Consider the following 20,177-nt stretch of genomic DNA (forward strand, 5'->3'; position numbering starts at 1 on the left):
CATAGTACTGGAAGGAGATGTAGGGGGTAAAAACTGTAGAAAAAGACCTAGATTTGCGTACATCTAATAAATTATTGAGGACGTAGGATGCAAATGGTACTCTGAGTTGAAGTTCGTATAATAGATGAATTCGTGGTGGGCCACATCAAACAGTCAGATAACTGGTGTCTCCAAAAAAATCTATCAGTCCTCGCATACACCAAGAAGACGAAGGGTTTCAGTTGTGCTATACCGAGAACGTTCATCTTCAGTATCACTCATAACTAGCTGCGAAGCAGAACGTGGTCGCGGAAATTCATGAAACAAACCACTTCCAGTACCAAATAAGTCGATGCGTCAGCATGTATCGCTAAAAACTCCCGCTCCTTCTATTAAGGGCTTTAGATGAACTTTCTAGCGAGCCTGTTAGCTTTAGTACATTTCCATTTTCTACCTTATTTCAGACGCTCTTCCGCAGCTTGTCAAATACTTTCATTTTGTCTGTCTCTAGCTTTCCGACAGTAGCAAGTGGTTCTGTTTCATTGTATCCCAATAAATTTTCTGCATTTGAACTGTGGACTTTTTAATAATAAAAGGAGCGTATATACCCCCTCTTCCTGAACGCACATTCTTCGGTTTCCAGCAATCGGCAAGAAATTCTCGTCATTATACCTAATTAATGTAAATCCCTGTTTCCAAGCTAGTTCTGCGTATTTAACATATTTATAAAAGATGGTTTCAAATTTCTCTAAGTCTACCCAAATTTAGACTTTCTGTAGTTTTGCTACATTATTTCATGGGAACGAGGGATTGGTTCCTTTGACAAGACCAGGGGAATGTTCGGTGCTCCAACTCGTACCACTCCCAGCTTGAAGTAACATTTCTTCCTTCGCTTGAGTTGTTCAGTCTAAAGCTTCTCGTTGAACTTTAGAACGCTAATTTTTTTGTTTTGTTTTGCTGTATAAGATGCTTGTTTTCAATCCTATAATTTTTTCAAAGAATGTAATCAAATTGTTTAACCCCGTTTTTCCTTTTTCCTACTGTAGAGCTGTTAGTTTCGGTGATTTGTATCGTAGCTCATTGGTGTAAGAATGGAAAACGTAACAACTTCCATGCCGAAGTAAATCCTTGGAAGATTACCACAGATATAGATCAAAGCATCATATATAAATTTAAGGCTCAGGTAAGGTTCTATAGTTAACGAAGCCAGTGTGTCCACCAGCACCAAAGTAGAAAATAATCTGAACACGACGTGGAAATACTACGGCCCTAACATAACGAAGTCGAGGAAAATTTATAGATGGCACATAGGCAGTACGGAGTATTAGCTATAAGATATATCCCGCTAAGCCCAAGAGTCAGATGACTTGCAGGTTACCTCTCATAAACGAGGTGATACTAATCACAACTTTAGGTTTAAATACCTCATTGTCTTCCGATCCTGAAATAGACTCTAGATGAAAAATATTTTGTTCAACCGAAAGGTAACTGAGTTCCGTTAAGATTGCTGCGATGAACGTCCAAGGGAATTTGCTGATTGTGATGATGATAATGCTGGTGATGATGACGATGATGACTACGAGGTTCTTTACGTTTCCTGATTTGCTAACTGTAAGTGTGCCCATGTACATTCGTTTCTGTGTTTGTGGCGCGTGTGTGGGTGTGAGTGGGAGGATGTGATGGGGGCCGGTTTGTTGTACACTAAGGTGATAAAAATCATGGGATAATGACATACACAGCAGTAGTATCGCACACACAATATAGAAAAGGGCAGTGAAATGGTGGAGCTGTCATTTGCTCGTGGAGATTCATACGAAAAGGTTTTTGGCGTGATTGTGGCCACACGACGGGAATTAATAGACTTCGAACGCGGGATGGTAGATGGAACAGACACAAGTAATATTCCATTTCGGAAGCGTTAGGGAATTCATTATTTTGAGGTCCACAGTGTGAAGAGTGTGCTGAGAACAACAAATGTCGGGCATTACCACTCAGCACGGACAGCGCAGCGGCCGACGGCCTTCACTTAACAACCGAGAGTGGCGGCTTTTGCGTAGAGTTGTCAGTGCTAACAAACAAGCAGCGCTGCGTGAAATAGCCGCAGAAATCGATGTGGGACTTACGACGAATGCACACGTTAGGACAGTGCGGAGAAATTTGGCTTTAATGGGCTGTGGCAACAGATGGCCGTCGCGAGTGCCTTTGGTAACAGCACGACATACCCTGCAGAGCCTCTCCTGGACTCGTGACCGAATCAATTGGACCTAGACGACTGGAAAACCGTGGCCTGGTCAAATGAGTCCCGATTTCAGTTGGTAACAGCTGATGGTAGGGTTCCAGTGAGGCGCAAACCCCACGAAACCATCTACCCAAATTGCCAAAAAGGCCCTGTGCAAGCTGGTGGTGGTTCCATAATAGTGTGGGATGAGTTTATTTGAAGTGGAGTGGGATCACTGACTGGAAATGGCTATATTCGACTACTTGGAGACCATTTGCAGCCATTCATGGACTTCATGTTCCCAAACAACGATGGAATTTTTATGGATGACAATGCGCCATGTCACTGAGCTACAGGTGTTCACGACAGGTATGAAGAACATTCAGGACATTTTAAGCGAGTGATTTAGCCACCCAGCTCGCCCAACATGAATCCCAGCGAAAATTTAAGGGAGTGCTCAGTTCGTGCTCAAACTCATGTACCGGCAACACATTCACAGTCATGGGTGGCCATAGAGGCAGTATGGCTCAATACTTCCGCAGGAGACTTCCAACGGCTTGTTGACTCCATGGCACGTTAAATTGCTGCAATACGTCGTGCAAAAGGAGGCCAGACACGATATTAGTAGGTATCTACTGGCTATTGTCACCTCAGAGTTTGTTTTCTTAAGTGTTAGGAATTTCTTTTGAACGTAATTTTACTTCCAGTTTTTCACTAAAGCATCACAGTTCACTTATATTTACCTCTGTCATTACACTCCTGGAAACTGAAATAAGAACACCGTGAATTCATTGTCCCAGGAAGGGGAAACTTTATTGACACATTCCTGGGGTCAGATACAAAACATGATCACACTGACAGAACCACAGGCACATAGACACAGGCAACAGAGCATGCACAATGTCGGCACTAGTACAGTGTATATCCACCTTTCGCAGCAATGCAGGCTGCTATTCTCCCATGGAGACGATCGTAGAGATGCTGGATGTAGTCCTGTGGAACGGCTTGCCATGCCATTTCCACCTGGCGCCTCAGTTGGACCAGCGTTCGTGCTGGACGTGCAGACCGCGTGAGACGACGCTTCATCCAGTCCCAAACATGCTCAATGGGGGACAGATCCGGAGATCTTGCTGGCCAGGGTAGTTGACTTTTACCTTCTAGAGCACGTTGGGTGGCACGGGATACATACGGACGTGCATTGTCCTGTTGGAACAGCAAGTTCCTTGCCGGTCTAGGAATGGTAGAACGATGGGTTCGATGGCGGTTTGGATGTACCGTGCACTATTCAGTGTCCCCTCGACGATCACCAGTGGTGTACGGCCAGTGTAGGAGATCGCTCCCCACACCATGATGCCGGGTGTTGGCCCTGTGTGCCTCGGTCGTATGCAGTCCTGATTGTGGCGCTCACCTGCACGGCGCCAAACACGCATACGACCATCATTGGCACCAAGGCAGAAGCGACTCTCATCGCTGAAGACAACACGTCTCCATTCGTCCCTCCATTCACGCCTGTCGCGACACCACTGGAGGCCGGCAGCACGATGTTGGGGCGTGAGCGGAAGACGGCCTAACGGTGTGCGGGACCGTAGCCCAGCTTCATGGAGACGGTTGTGAAAGGTCCTCGCCGATACCCCAGGAGCAACAGTGTCCCTAATTTGCTGGGAAGTGGCGGTGCGGTCCCCTACGGCACTGCGTAGGATCCTACGGTCTTGGCGTGCATCCGTGCGTCGCTGCGGTCCGGTCCCAGGTCGACGGGCACGTGCACCTTCCGCCGACCACTGGCGACAACATCGATGTACTGTGGAGACCTCACGCCCCACGTGTTGAGCAATTCGGCGGTACGTCCACCCGGCCTCCCGCATGCCCACTATACGCCCTCGCTCAAAGTCCGTCAACTGCACATACGGTTCACGTCCACGCTGGCGCGGCATGCTACCAGTGTTAAAGACTGCGATGGAGCTCCGTATGCCACGGCAAACTGGCTGACACTGACGGCGGCGGTGCACAAATTCTGCGCAGCTAGCGCCATTCGACGGCCAACACCGCGGTTCCTGGTGTGTCCGCTGTGCCGTGCGTGTGACCATTGCTTGTACAGCCCTCTCGCAGTGTCCGGAGCAAGTATGGTGGGTCTGACACACCGGTGTCAATGTGTTCTTTTTTCCATTTCCAGGAGTGTATTATTATTATTATAATCGTTTTTGCTTACAATAAATCACCCAAGAAGTTGGAGCGCTTTCGTCTCAGCCCAATATTCGTTCATCGTAGCATTATGAACGTTTCTTCCTTGCTGCATCTATTTCAGTCCGACTTCAGGCCACAGTGCTTTAACTAATAATCAGTGAAGAGAGTCAATTGTTAAGGTCGAAACTGTGAACTGACCTCAGTTGCAATTCTCAGTGGAATCGCTGTTCTATTACTCTAGGTCATAGCCTACGAATATCTTCCTCTCTACAGACACTGTTCATTCCACTTGCCGTGAATGCTACACGACGTCCACACTAAGTTACAATAGAACTGTTTCTCTTCCCACGGTCTTCATTTGTAGAGTTCCTTAGAATGCCAAATTCTTGACACTTTAAAATGTAGAATTTCTATTCATTAATTCATACAAAATTTTACGTTTCTTAAAAAAAAACAGAAATACGATCTTGTGAGATTATTAGGAAATGTTTCCTCACCCATCGCCACTACCACTTTAGCTGATGCCGTAACACCTTTCCTGCAGAAACGAAGGTACGAGTATAGAATAAAATCCGTAAAGCTATGTTCCCCGACTGGAGTGCACCCCCTTTTTTTTACTTTTTTTCTGTGTAAAAGCCTGGCAAAGGCGAGTAAACAAATCCAGCTTTTAGTCGGAATCTTTCATCACTAGACGAACTTCGCCATTCGTTATCCACGGTCCTCTGTCTTCTTCTTACCACGTCTTTGTGTTATTTATAGACACACTATGAGTAGTAGCTGACTTCTTACGCAGCCAGCTTACGATTACACAATACGGTTAATCACTGTATTCGAGGTAATGTAGGTTTACATAAAGGGCTATTTCATTCTACCTTGAATAATTCAATATATAATATTTGTTTTCTAGAAGTTGTTTTACCTAGACAGTAGTGCTTCCTCGATTTAAACTCTGTATTTTGTATGGACTAACTGTTATATTTAAACCTCTGGTGGTTTGTTAAATTCAGCTCCAGCCACAGGCGTCTTCTCAGTATTTTTTCCTGCGGGTACTGCACCTGAGCGGTCTACACTGTTTGTCGAACGGCATTTTCACTGTGTTTTAACACAGACGTTTAAAGTAGATCAACAGAGCTACTTCCGCTAAAATTAAATCAACGAAGATGGAGCACCATGAAACGTTATCATTGAAAACCTTCAGAAATGCAGAACCCAAATTGTAATGAACTTGTCGCGGCTAATGATAAATTTTGTGCCAGCTGACGCAAGAGCTAGAAGTTGTTCTCTCGTGATTTAGACCTGAAAGTGACCAAATTCGGCCGGAACCGGTTACCAAAATTAAATAAATAACTTGATCTAAACTGTGTTGTTCACATAATCATAAAACTATTTCACTGACGTCTCCATACCAGTCTTCAAAGTAGGGTAATAAGTAATTTTGGTCGTTACGATCAATTCACTTTTGGTTCAAAATAGATAACTCTGGTGGAAACAATAATAATTATGAATCAAAATAAATTATCTCTGCTAGCCGCTGTGACTTACACAGATAATTGTTTTAACTTCTCTGTTATATAATAAACAGTTGCGTTATCTAAATCATTATCCAACATGGACGTAATTCATTAATTTCAAATGCTGCACTCCTGATGAATTACTTTAATTAGTCTGTGAAATTGCAAACTGCAGTACTTACCTGCGTTATCTGTATTTTAAAAATGTAAATAATGAAAATTAGCTCCCACAGCTTTAAAAAATCTATCACCACATAATTTTTTACCTACGTCGCCTAACAAAATACGCTACATAAATTAGATTCTCAGATTTCAACTAATAACTTGCCCACTACAACAGTTATTGAAGCTATGATCCACGATACATAATGTGGCGGTTAGATGGCCACTGCGAACCTGCTGCTTGTCAGAAGAGCGGAATTCGGATGTGTCTGTTGTGGCGGCAACGAAATTCGGTGTAGGTTGTATAATGGTATGCGGCTCTTCTCTCTGATTTGCCACTAATCACTAGTTACGATCAACTGGAAAGCGATTTCAGGTGTCTGTGGGTGCGTTTTAGAAATTGGTTGCTTTCCATACTGTCAGCAGTTTTGTATGTCCGCCCCGATGGACGAGTGGTCAGCGTGACGGATTGCCGTCCTACGGGCCCGGGTTCGATTCCCGGCTGGGTCGGGGATTTTCTCCGCTCAAGGACTGAGTGTTGTGCTGTCTTTATCATCATTTCATCCCCAGCCTGCGAGCAGGTCGCCCAATGTGGCGTCGAATGTAATAAGACCTGCACCAAGGCGGCCGGACCTGCCCCGCAAGGGGCCTCCCGGCCAATGACGCCAAACGCTCATTTCCATACCAATTTTGTATCAGGACCTATTTCTGTCAGTAAGATATTGCTTCTTTCCATAAGAAAAGCACAACTGGGTAATGATTTGAAGAAAATCAAGTGAATTTGTTGAACTTGTGTACTCTAAACCCCAAAACTATTCTACTCTACGTATTTTGAATGAGACAGAGTGTCGAGTGCGTGACGATTCCATTTGTCCCAAAAATCTAGCATTATAGCTTCCCCGCGATAGAGGAAGATCAAAGAGAAACTCTACCTTCAGCATATCAAAAACAGTTGAAAAGTCTCCGACGAAGATAAACGCAGCAGCTGTAGATTCGCTCTTATGGAACGTCAGAACCTGTACTTATAATCCGTTGAAATACAGAAGTAGGAAAAGTAATTAGTATTTAGGTCTTTGGAGTAAAATATCATAAACTGAACTCGAGAAACCACACCAAACATTTAAGGAATTATTATTAGTATGCAAGATTAAGCCTCCAAACGACTTAAAACTGGAGTAATTATTTCATTCTGTATTCATTCACCAGTACTTTGCAAAAAAAAAGTATGGAGAAACTCTACAGATATTTTCAGAAATCAGGTAGGTGCTCTAGAAATTACATTTCTCGTACGTCCTCCCTCGGGCATGGGTGTGTGTATTGTCCATAGCGTAAGTTAGTTTAAGTTAGATTAAGTAGTGTGTAAGCTTAGGGACCGATGACCTAAGCAGTTTGGTCCCATAAGATCTTACCACAAACTTACAAATTTTTTTCTATATTTTCCCAAAATCGATTCAGTATGTCATCTTTAATTATTTGATCTACGCACTGTATCTTAACCGTGATTCTGTATCGCCACATTTCTAAAGCTTCTACTCTTTTCTTGTCTGAAGTGCTTTCGATCACGTTTCATTTTCGTACAAAACTACACTCTAAAATAAATAAATCTCCATTTTGAGAAATGATTTTCTTGCAGTTGTCAGTCTTCATTCAGTACCCTCTCTAATTCGGCTATCGGCTATCATCAGTTATGTTGTTGCTCAAATTCCAGAATTGATTTATATTTATTGTCTTATTCCTAATCTAATTCCCTTTGCATCGTCTGATTTAATTCGACTGCATTCTGTCGCCCTTGTTTCACTTTTACTAATGTTTATCTTCTAACATCTTTTCAAGACACTGTCCATTTCGTTCAACTATTCCTACAAGACCTTTCTGTGTCTTACAGAAATGCAGTGGAGCCGGCCGGTGTGGCCGAGCGGTTCTAGGCGCTTCAGTCTGGAACCGCGCTACCGCTACGGTCGCAGGCTCGAATCCTGCCTCGGGCATGGATGTGTGTGATGTCCTTAGGTTAGTTAGGTTTACGTAGTTCTAAGTTCTAGGGGACTGATGACCTCAGATATTAAGTCCCATAGTGCTCAGAGCCATTTAGAAATGCAGTGGCATCGATAAAACTTGTAGTTTTTATTTCTTCTCCCGGTAATTTTATATCCTTTCCATTTTACCTTTGGTTTCCGTTACTGCTTGATTACTGTGCAGACTGTGATATTCGGGATATGCTACAACACTGTCTTATTCCCTTCTCAACCATTGCTTCCGTGTTATGTCTTCCGACTCAAGACAGCAGTCTTGTTTCCGTACAAAATGTAAATAGCCTTTCTCTCCCTGTTTTATATGCTTGCTACCTTCAGAATTTCAAAGAGTGTAGTCAGATCAAAATTTTCAAAAGCTTTCTGTAAATCTACGAATGCTGTAAAATTACTTTTCCTTTCTTCAAGCTTGACTTCCTTCCAACCTACGTTCAAAAATGGTTCAAATGGCTCTGAGCACTATGGGACTTTACTTCTGAGATCATCAGTTCCTTAGAACTTAGAACTACTTAAATCTAACCAACCTAAGGACATCACACACATCCATGCCCGAGGCACGATTCGAACCTGCGACCGTAGCGGCCGCGCGGTTCCAGACTGTAGCGCCTAGAACCGCTCAGCCACTCCGGCCGGCACAACCTATGTGGTAGGTCAGAATTCCCTCTCGTGTTCTATGTAACCCAAGATGATCTTCTCTACAGATCGGCAACTGCCAGTTTCTTACATTCTTCTGTAAACACTTCGTGTCAGTATTTTTGAAACCATGACTTATTGAACTGACGGTTCCTTAATAAACAGATCTGTCATCCCTAGCCTTCTTTTCAATAGAAATTATTACATTCTTCTTGAAGCCTGAGGGTATTTCGGCTGTTTCATATATCTTGCGCACCATGTGGCATAGTTTCGTCATTTCTGGAAGGGTGATGAAGCTGAAATGTTCTAAAGGAGGTCCTTGAAAGTAGTGTAGGATCAAGAAATATTATCACGTGTACATGTCCTAATGGTGTGGAATACAACACGTTACAACTCCAGCGAGATTAGAAAGTCTGTGCAGAAGACGTGTAGCGGCTTGTGCACAGTGAGTGACCTCGTCATTTGTGGTATACTACAAATAGTTACTGGCATATCTTTACAACACATTCTCTGCTCGTCTGTGAAGCAAATATAAAACTGCATAGTGTAGGAAATATGTTTTCTATCTCCTCACGGTGGTTCCCCCAGAAACGGAGACCAACCCACGCTCCAAGCAAGTGCTGTAAAACCTGCCACCTGGCTTGTCAGTCCAGTAACAGGTTCTACCAGCTCTTGACCTTCGTTGCTCCTTGCCAGCAGTCGCACGTGGAACCGCAAGACTTGGCAGTAGCCTTTGATCAAAAGAACAGAACGAACAAGAAGTAAGGAGAGTTGATCAAAGAAAAAAATGCCAAGCGCATGACGTTTTCTGACTGCAGCCATTTGTAACAGGTTTGTTTCGCTAGGTGCTTTGCATTAATTCTCCTTCCCAAAACCAAATTAGCGTAAAGAACGTTTCTAAAGCACCACTACAGACTTTCAGAATATATTGTGACAATCTAAAAAATGGTTCAAATGGCTCTGAGCACTATGCGACTTAACTTCTGAGGTTATCAGTCGCCTAGAACTTAGAACTAATTAAACCTAACTAACCTCAGGACATCACAGACATCCATGCCCGAGGCAGGATTCGAACCTGCGACCGTAGCGGTCGCTCGGCTCCAGACTGTAGCGCCTAGAACCGCATGGCCACTCCGGCCGGCGACGATCTAACAGGTCACGAAAATTTCCTGGAGGATTGAAACTGTCTCTCGGACCGGAACCTGGGACATCAACCTTTCGCGGTCAAATGCTCTATCTACTGAGCTACCCAAACACGACTCACGACCCACCCTTCTAGATTTACCTCATCCCCTAACTTCCAAACTTCACAGAAGTTCTCCCGTGAAACTTGCAAGACTAGCTCAAGGATATTGCGAAGATAAGGTTTAGCCACAGTCTGGGGTATTCTCTCCAGAATGAATTTTCACTTTGCAGCAGTGTGTGCGCTGACGCTAAACAACCTGGCAACGTGTCTTCCCCCCCCCCCCCCCCCTCAGGAATGGAGGTACTTCCAGGCATGGAGAACTGTGAAGTTTGGAAGGTAGGAGATGAGGTAGTGGCGGGAGTAAAGGTGTGAGGGCGGATCGTCAGTCGTGCTTGGATAGCTCAGTAGGTAGAGCATTTGCCTCTAAAGGCAAAGGTCTAGCATACAGTTTTAGTCTCCAGGAATTTTTATGTCAGCACACACTCCGTTGCAGAATGGAAGTTCATGCAGGAAACAAGTGACGCGACGAAGACGTCAGTTCCAAAGAAGGTTATTCTAGTGTGTTTTCTGTACAGAAATAATGCTTAGCCAGTGAATTTTCCTGAAATATCATAAAACGCTCACGGCCTTGAAATGATGATTCAGTTATTCTGTTTTTCCTCTCCATTACCACCAATGAGATACAAACATTCTTTCAATGCTTGTGAATCTATTGGTGATAAACACCATATGTAATCATATATCATCTTACGATTTACTTCCTGTAATTACTTTCTTATGAATTTGATTTATTATTTGATATTTATAATTAGCAAATCTGTTCGTACTTTTTGTAGACTGATAACGAAGAAAGTAATAATTTCTGTACTGAAGGACGTCTTTTCTGTAAGATCTTAACACCAGAGTCTAAAAATCGATTGTAGAGAGCTACAAGAGAGAGAAGAATTTGCTAATGTGATGTAGCAACATGCGTAGCTTCATTCAGCGTGATGCCCTATCGTAAATGGGAACGGATAAGTGGAAATCGATGCAAGTACAAACTCCAGTGTATGTAAATGCACCTGTCATCTGATGAAAATTCTGCTTGTGAACTGAAATATAAGGTGGAGTGAGTACAGGCGCCAGCTATTGGTACAATACACATTATCATCCTGAAGAACGAACTGTAGCTACGAGATAAAATACAGCCTGGTGTAAGGAATTCACGGTGACCATTCAAGCCCTCATGCGTGCATGTCACGTGAAATTTTTGTTGGGGTGGATCTACGTGACTAGTCTGCAGTTCACAAGAGGGTTCATCGAAGCGCCTTCAAGCCATTTCTCTATCGTTCCAATCTGGAACAGCGCGTGGGAGAAACGAACTTTTAAATTTTTCCTTGCGACCTTTGATTTCTCTTATTTTACTGCTATGATTACTTATCCGTATGTAGGTGGGCGCCAACAAAATCTTTTCATAGTCTGAGGAAAAAGTTAATGACTGAAATTTCACGAGAAGATACTGCAACAGCTAAAAACATCTTTTTTTTATGATTATATCCGTGACACGCTTCACCCTATTTCGCTATAATACAAAACGAGCTTCCCTTCTCTGAACTTTTTAAAAATCCCTTTCAATACTATCGGAAGTGGATCCCACCCAATGCAGCAATAGTTCAGAAGAGGAAGGATAAGCGTAGTGTAGACAGTTTCCTTAGTAGACCTGCTGCATCTTCTAAGTGATCTGGCAATAAAATGCAATCTTTGGTTAACTTTCCCCACATCATTATCTAAGCCCTCGTTCCAGGTTAAGTCATTCGTAATTGTAATCTCTAACTGTTTCTCTGAATTTACAGCCTTCAGAAGTGTGTGATTTACCGTGTAACTGAAATTTAGCAGATTCCGCTTAGCACTTATGTTAATGACTTCACATTTTTCATTATTTAGAGTAAACTGCCACTTTTCGCATCATAAAGGTAACTTGTGTAATTCATTCTGCAATTGATTTTAATCTTCTGTTGACTTTACGTGACGCTAAATGACAACATCATTTGCAAACAATCTGAGAGGGCTGTTTGTTTGTCTGCCAACTCGTTTACATAGATTAGCATTAGTGAGGACCTATAATACTTCTTCGGAGACTGCCAAATATCACTTTTATTTCACTCGATGACTTCCCGTCAGTTGCTACGGCCTGTGGCCTTAATGAAAGGAAATTACGAATCCAGTAGTACTACTGGGAAGACATCCCACAAGCATGCAGTTTCATTACAGGCCACTTGTGAGGAACGGTGTCAAAAGTATCTTGGAGTCTGGAAACATGGAATCAATTTGAGACATCCTGTCGTTAGCATTCATTACTTCGTGAGAATAAAGAGCTAGTTATATTTCACAAGAACGATATTTCTTCAGTCCTTGCTGACTGTGTGTCAACAGATCGTTTTCCTCGAGGTAATCCTACTGCAAATCGACTTCAGTGATATGTGTCTGTAATTCATCAGACCATTTCCACTTCCTTTCTGATTAGTGGTGTGACCTATGCAACTTTCCAGTCTTTAGGTACGGATCTTTCGTCGAGCGAGTGGTTGGATATGATGGCTGGCACGGACCTATTTGGTATACAATCAGGACCCAAAGAACTTCCTCTACAAAGTGCACCGAATTTACCCTGCAGCGCCAAAGAAACTTGTATAGGCATGCATATTCAAATACAGAGATATGTCAACAAGAAGAATACCGCGCAGCAGTCGGCATCGCCTATATAAGACAACAAGTGTCTGCACAGTTGTTAGATCGGTTACTGTTGCAACAATGGCAGGTTATCAAGGTTTAAGTGAGTATGGACTTGGAGTTATAGGCGCCGCACGTGGGATGGGACACAGCCTCTCCGAGATAGCGATCAAGTAGGGATTTTCCCGTACATCATGAGTGTACATGCATATCAGGAACCCGGTAAAACATAAGATCTCGGACGTGGCTGCGGCCGGAAAAAGATCCTTCAAGAACGGGACTAACGACGACTGAAGAGAATCTTTCAGCGTGTCAGAAATGTAACCCTTGTGACAGAAATGCAACCCTTCCGCAAATTGATGCAGATATCAATGTTAGGCCATCAACAAGTGTCATCTTCAACGAATATCATCGACATGGGCTTTCGGAGCCGAAGGCCCACTCGTGTACCCTTGATGACTGTACGACACAAAGCTTTACGCCTCGTCTGGGCCCGTCAACACCGACATTGAACTGTTGATGAGTGGAAACATGTTACCTGGTGAGACAAGTCTCGTTTCAAATTGTATAGAGCTGAGGACGTGTACGGTACGGAAATAGCCTCATGAATCCTCGACCCTGCATATCAGCATGGGACTGTTCGAGCTGGTGGAGGCTCTGTAATGGTGTGGGGCGTGTGCATTGAGAGTGATATGGGACTCCTGACACGTCTAGATACGACTCTGGAAGGTGACACTTACGTAAGTATCCTGTCTGATCACCTGCATCCATTCATGTCCATTGTGCATTCCGACGGACTTGGGACACACCACACGTCCAGAATTGCTACAGAGTGTCTACAGGAACACTCTTCTGAGTTTAAGCACTCCTGCTGGCCACCAAACTCCCCAGACGTGAACATTATTGAGCATATCAGGGATGCCTTGCAACGTGCTTGTCAGAAGAGAACTCCACTCCCTCGTACTCTTATGGATTTATGAACATCCCAGCAGGATTCATGGTATCACTTCCCTCCAGCACTACTTCAGACGTTATTTGAGTCCATGCCACGTCGTGTTGCGGTTCTTCTGCGTTCTCGCGGGAGCCCTACACAGTATTAGGCAAGTGCACCAGTTTCTATGGCTCTTCAGTGTATATACTTCTGAGTTACTCATGTTGGCAGCTATTCTTGATTCTAATTCTAAAATATTTACTTGGCTTTGTTTTCATTCTCATCGTCCATTGTGTAACGAATTTATTGTTCATCAGTGTAAATTTACTTCCATCCCAGTTATTACTTTTAATTTTCAAGGCTTTGTATTACATCTTTCCTTCTTAGTAACTGCATGTTCGAATGACGTGTACGATGTGAGCGCCAATTCGGCGAGCAACCTTCTGTGCTGTCAAGCCTTGCCATAAAGTGACCATGTGTGCTGGTCTAAGCTTTAAGTAATCCTTCGAGGCATGTAGAAAGACATCGGCCAAAATAGTACTGAAAAAGAGGTTCCCGCTGAAATAAATACTATGCAAGGACAAGTCACGAGGATGGTGCAGAACGTTTTTATAGCAGTTTGGACGGTTTCAGAGCCACAGCGTAATAACCGAAGCCTGTAAATGCATGCTACCCGCCGCACAGTGCAGCAAAGTGAGTTGCATACTGTGAGGTAGTTTCTCGTTACATGGGGTTAACCTTGTTCCTATTGCGAACTTTTTACGTTGAGAGTCACTTAAGTTACGTAAGACGATTTTTGCATCAGCCAGCAATTTCAGCAATGACGTTAATTGGCGTTAATAATTGGAGAGCATGTATTTTTTACTTGGAATGATTTCGCATCTGCACATACTCATTTCCTCGACAAAATGTCCAACAGTATCACACCATAGTTAATTTCAAAGCTTCGAGCGATGTTAAGTCCTTCAGACAAGGAGAATTTCAAAACTTCGTCGTGTGCGTCGTGCACACAAGCACACCGGACGAACAGTGACTTCGTATGTGCGACTTTCTCTATAAAAACTTTTTCAATAAGAAATATTCTCTTTCAATAACTTTTTCACGTAGAAATGTTGTTGTTATCGATGTCCTAAACCAAAAGTACTTCATCCGTTACGTAGGGATCTTATTTCGTGATACAATTAAAGCAACGGAAAGAGGTTTTCATCTCTCAGTAGCAACTGAGCTAAATGCTATTTCACAAATAGCAAACGTATGTTTTTTCAAATAAAAAAATAATCAGCAGTATGTTTTTCGTAGGTTAAGTCTCTCCTTCCTTAATGGGAGGCAACTGCCTCATTTTCTTCATTTACTACACTAGCGGGCCTGTTTCAGAGGACAAGGGTAACACCTTCAAAGCAATTTCCAAACACTAAATTATAGTTCGGAATGTATATATACTGTCCATTCATATTAATGTGACCGTTTGTCAAAAGCCTGGATAACCGCGTTTTGCAGTGCAAACCGCTGCGAGAGGTGCAGGAAGTGAGTCGATGAGCTTCTGGAAGGTACCAACAGGAAAGTGGAGTTTCGCTGAATCCCGTACCGTAGTCAACTGCACCGGGTTTCTCGGTTGAGAATCCATGAAGCGAACAGCCGATCGAGGTGATCCCACAGATTCTCGGTTGAGTTGAAATCCGGGGAGCTTGGTGGCCAGGGGAGTGCTGTAAGCTCATCCAGGTGGTCCCCGAACCATGCACGCACACTGCAAGCTGTTCGACGCGTTGCATTGTCCTGATGGTAGATGCCATCGTGGCGATGAAAAAGAAACTGGAAGTAGAGGTGGACGTGGTCTACAAAGATAGTTATATATTTCTATTGATCCACTGTGCCTTGCAGAATGACAGGATCGCATAGGAAATTCCTCTTACATTCTAACCCAGTGGATGTCCAGTTGTGGTACTGGCGTGCAAATTCCTGCCTTCGTCGCTGATGACAGCAGTCAGCGTGGGTGCATCTTCTGTGGAGGACCATATGCAGCAACGTTCGCTGAACAGACCTTGAGGATACTCTGTTGGTAGCCCTTGGTTCATCTGGGCTGGTAGTTACTCAGTAGTTGCACGTCTATTCCCCAGAACATATATCTGAAACCGTCGTTCACCTCTGTCATCTACGACCTGTGGTGCAACGCGGTTGGCCCGAAGCCGGTTTAGGACAAATCCAGTTTCCCATGCACAGTATTCTTTAACCACAGAGACTCGCGAACGTTAGCCGTTTGGGAAATGCATCCACCCTTGGCCAGAAAGCCAATGATCATGCCCTTTTGACATCAGATAAATCGCAACGTTTTCGCACTATGACAACGACCGAACTGTTTCCCACGTCCCCTCATCACGCTTTTTATATCCTCCGCTGCTAGTTCTGCCACGTGCCGAGAGTGAGTGGTTATCACACATTGACGTCGAACATAGGCGGTAATCACATTAATGTGACTGGACAGTGCAAATGGTTCAAACATGTGCTGAGAAGGAAACTTCCTGGCAGATTAAAACTGTGTGCCGGACCTAGACTCGAACTCGGGACCTTTGCCTTTCGTGGGAAAGTGCTCTACCAACTGAGCTACCCAAGCACGACTCACGCCCCGTCCTCACAGCTTTACTTCCACCAGTACCTCGTCTCGTACCTCCTTTCTTCCAGGAGCGCTAGTCCTGCAAGGTTCGCAGGAGAGCTTCTGTAAAGTTTGGAAGGTAGGAGACGAGGTACTGGCGGAAGTAAAGCTGTGAGAACGGGGTGTGAGTCGTGCTTGGGTAGCTCAGTTAGTAGAGCACTTGTCCGCGAAAGGCAAAGGTCCCGAGTTCGAGTCCCGGTCCGGCACACAGTTCTAATGTGCCAGGAAGTTTCATATCAGCACACACTTCGCTGCAGAATGAAAATCTCATCCATGTGCGGAGATTGTATTACAATCGCTTATCACTATTATATGACGATGCACCTCCAGGTGGTTCATCCTGGTAGTGTCAATGATTACAAGGAATATTACAACCAGTGAATGGTCACGTCTAAAACACTCATTTTCTGACTCGACTGGACCCTTAACCCAAAATACAGGGTGTAAATTTTAAGCTGACAAACCAGAATAACTCAAAAAATAAACGTGTAGAATCAAAAGTTGATTATTTTCGAGGGGGACATCTGCTGGTGCTAAAATTAGCCCGCCACCCCAGTTGCCTGGGGGTGGGACGGGAGGCAACTTTAAAATTTCAAATGGGAACCCTTATTTTTTATTGCAGAATCAAATTCAACATAAAAACTACGTACATTTTGTCTTAAACATTTGATTTGATTCTTGATAGTTGGCGCTGTAATTCAAGAAAATCCATGTTCTCGCGTGGAAAATTGTTACGGATAAATAAAAAATATTTACTTCGTACATTTTGATTCTCGAAAACTAAAACTCTCCCTCTCTCCCCTTAGGGTGGGGTTTGAGAGAGAGGAATTAGAGTTTTAAAAAAGTTGATCACGAAACAAACAAAACTTATCCGAATCTGCGGAAAAAATTAATATTTGGGTCAACATTTGTAAAACACCAATTCCTCTCTCTCAAACCCCACCCTATGGGGAGAGTTTTAGTTTCAAAGAATCAAAATTTACGAAGTAAATAAGAATTTTTTGTTTATCTGTAACCATTTTCCACTCAAAAATGAGAACATGGATTTTCTTGAATTACAGCGCCAAGTACCAAGAATCAAAACAAATGTTTAAGACAAAATGTACGTAGATTTTTATGTAGGATAGGATTCTGCAATCAAAAAGGGGGATTCCCATTTGAAATTTTAAAGTTGCCTCCCACCCCACCCCCAGGGGGCTGGGGTGGCGGGCTGATTTTAGCACCAGCAGATGTCCCCCTCGAAAATAATCAGCTTTGGATTCTACACATTTTTTTGTGTGAAGCTTATTTTTCGAGTTATTCTGGTTTGTCAACTTAAAATTTACACCCTATACATTGAGTCTATTCTTTCTGACATGTCCGAAAGAACAGACACAGTTTTGATCCTGCAGCCACTCACTATGAATCAAGACACAAAGGAACGAAAGACAATGGCTGCCAGTGGACATTTATTTAAAATAATGGGACAAGTTGAAAGTTTGTGTCGGTCTCCTGATAACTAGTCACATGCGCTGACTACAATGTCATCTGGACACAGTCGTCACCACAACTGCATGGTCTACCCTAGCAAGCCTCTTGTCAGACCCAAATACCTTTGCGTCTTGATTGAAAATGGCTGCAGATGAAAATGGTGACACCACATATATAATTAAGGCGATGATGGCCAATGGTCTCTTCAATGGAGATGCACACCAAGCCGTAACTGTAATGGCAACAGGCGAGATGCCGCGAGTAATTAGGCTAATGAGCAGGGGCACTAAATCGGTAGTGTGTAGCAGGAGGCTTTGTGTCTGATGCAAAGCGTGCTAGGATAGTCCCTGCAGTTGCGATGAGCTCTGTGTCCAGATGGCGCGGCGGTGAGCTCACCTGCCAAGTAAGCAGAAGACCCTGGTTCGAGTCCCGGTGCGGCACAAATTTAGAGCTTTCCCCGTTGATTTAGATCGGTGTCCACTGGCAACAAGTGTCACGAATTCCTTTGTGTCTCACTGTTCATGTCGATTCCCAGCAGAAGCTGTAACGAAGTCATTTTCCTGTCTTGCAGATTGACGACATCCTGGAGACGTTGAGTCTCTCAGAGTGCCTCAAGACCCGCTGCGAAAAGCTCTCGGGCGGCCAGAGGAAGCGGCTCTCGATCGCGCTAGAGCTGATCGACAACCCTCCCGTTCTCTTCCTCGATGAACCCACCACGTAAGTATTCCGCACTATGGCACCCCCGTACTTGTTTCTAGTAGAATAAAGTCGCCTTTAACTTCAAAAGCCGCAGACAAACCCAGGAGCAAAGGATGTTAATCGCTTGTTAGCAGCGGTTGTTCTCGCAGTTGTACAAATTCTTGATTACCTAGAAACGCGTATTTCGCTCTTGTGCGCCACCTTTTTAATCCAAAAAGCCAATATGTAGAGGACAGTGCAAAAAGTCGTGTTCTCTGCCTATTTAACCCAGAGGAGGGCACAGGTTCCAAACTCCTGATAACCCCAATAACCTTAAAACCCGGGTGTCTCAGCTGAATTAGACCAAAGTATAGAGCACCTTTTGGCTGTAGACAGAAGCATCCATAGACGAATGACTAAGTGCAGAAAAATTGTCAGTATTTGTTTATGGTTATTCGTGTACTTAGAAAAGCACACTTCAAACGATAAGGGCACCGTGACAAATTCTCTGTTGCACCACCAATCCAGTTTCCAAACATAGGCACTCTCCTCTCATCTACCGTGGTGTTTCATCCGTTTTACACTACTTCACACCTGATAGTAGCACAAGAAAAGAAAATGGTAACTTTTCGTTGTTCCACACGGTAGCTCTCTTTTAGGATTCTATACATCGTTGTTGTTGTTGTGGTCTTCAGTCCTGAGACTGGTTTGATGCAGCTCTTCATGCTACTCTATCCTCTGCAAGCTGCTTCATCTCCCAGTACGTACTGCAGCCTACGTCCTTCTGAATCTGCTTAGTGTATTCATCTCTTGGTCACCCTCTAAGATTTTTACCCTCCTCGCTGCCCTCCGATACTAAATTGCGCATCCCTTGATGCCTCAGAACATGTCCCACCAACCGATCCCTTCTTCTAGTAAAGTTGTGCCACAAACTCCTCTTCTCCCCAATTCAATACCTCCGCATTAGTTATGTGATCTACCCATCTAATCTTCAGCATTCTTCTGTAGCACCACATTTCGAAAGCTTCTATTCTCTTCTTGTCCAAACTACTTATCGTCCATGTTTCACTTCCATACATGGCTACAATACATACAAATACTTTCAGAAACGACTTCCTGACTCTTAAATCTTAAATGTTAACAAATTTCTCTTCTTCAGAAACGCTTTCCTTGCCATTGCCAGTCTACATTTTATATCCTCTCTACCTCGACCATCATCAGTTATTTTGCTTCCCAAATAGCAAAACTCCTTCACTACTTTAAGTGTCTCATTTCCTAATCCAATTCCCTCAGCATCACCCGAGGTAACTCGACTACATTCCATTATCCTCGTTTTGCTTTTGTTGATGCTCATCTCATATCCTCCTTTCAAGACACTGTCCATTCCGTCCTGTCTGACAGAATCATAATGTCATCGACGAGTAAAAAAAAAAAATCGAAAAATTCTCCTCACAGAACTGTAGGATTTAAACAGCCAGTGAACAATTCATATGATACACGTACGAAACCCGCTGAGAAAAACTAGCTACTATATTCAGCAAAAAATTTCAGCTTAGACTCTCATTCCCCAGATATGTTATTTTAATATCATTTTTTTCTCCGAGCTGACTTAGAGTGACATCCAAAGTGAAAACAATTTGCGAAACTTAAAATTGTTGAGACTTTCGTGGCCACTTGGCGTAGTGTCTGTCGGGAGCTTCGGACGACGTTTGTTTATGATTTTTCTGACGTTTCGCGAGCACGAGTGGCTGGAATACGTCAAAGATTCGCCCTCCATTGCTGGTAGCGGATACCAGCCAGTCGTGCTCTCGGAACGTCAAAAAAATCTTTGTACAAACGTCGGCCGAA

The 20,177-nt window shown here is 43.5% G+C and overlaps 1 protein-coding gene across 1 annotated transcript in view; it reads left to right on the forward strand.

Moving 5' to 3' along the window:
• Positions 1 to 20,177, forward strand: part of LOC126092093 (ATP-binding cassette sub-family G member 1) — a 445,593-nt gene that overhangs the window by 379,768 nt on the left and 45,648 nt on the right. The window contains exon 4 of the mRNA XM_049907516.1: positions 18,223 to 18,368. Within this exon, the coding sequence (XP_049763473.1) occupies positions 18,223 to 18,368 (146 nt within the window). The remainder of the gene's footprint in view (positions 1 to 18,222; positions 18,369 to 20,177) is intronic.

Source organism: Schistocerca cancellata, chromosome 7 (genome assembly GCF_023864275.1).
Source record: "Schistocerca cancellata isolate TAMUIC-IGC-003103 chromosome 7, iqSchCanc2.1, whole genome shotgun sequence".
NCBI lineage: Eukaryota > Metazoa > Arthropoda > Insecta > Orthoptera > Acrididae > Schistocerca > Schistocerca cancellata.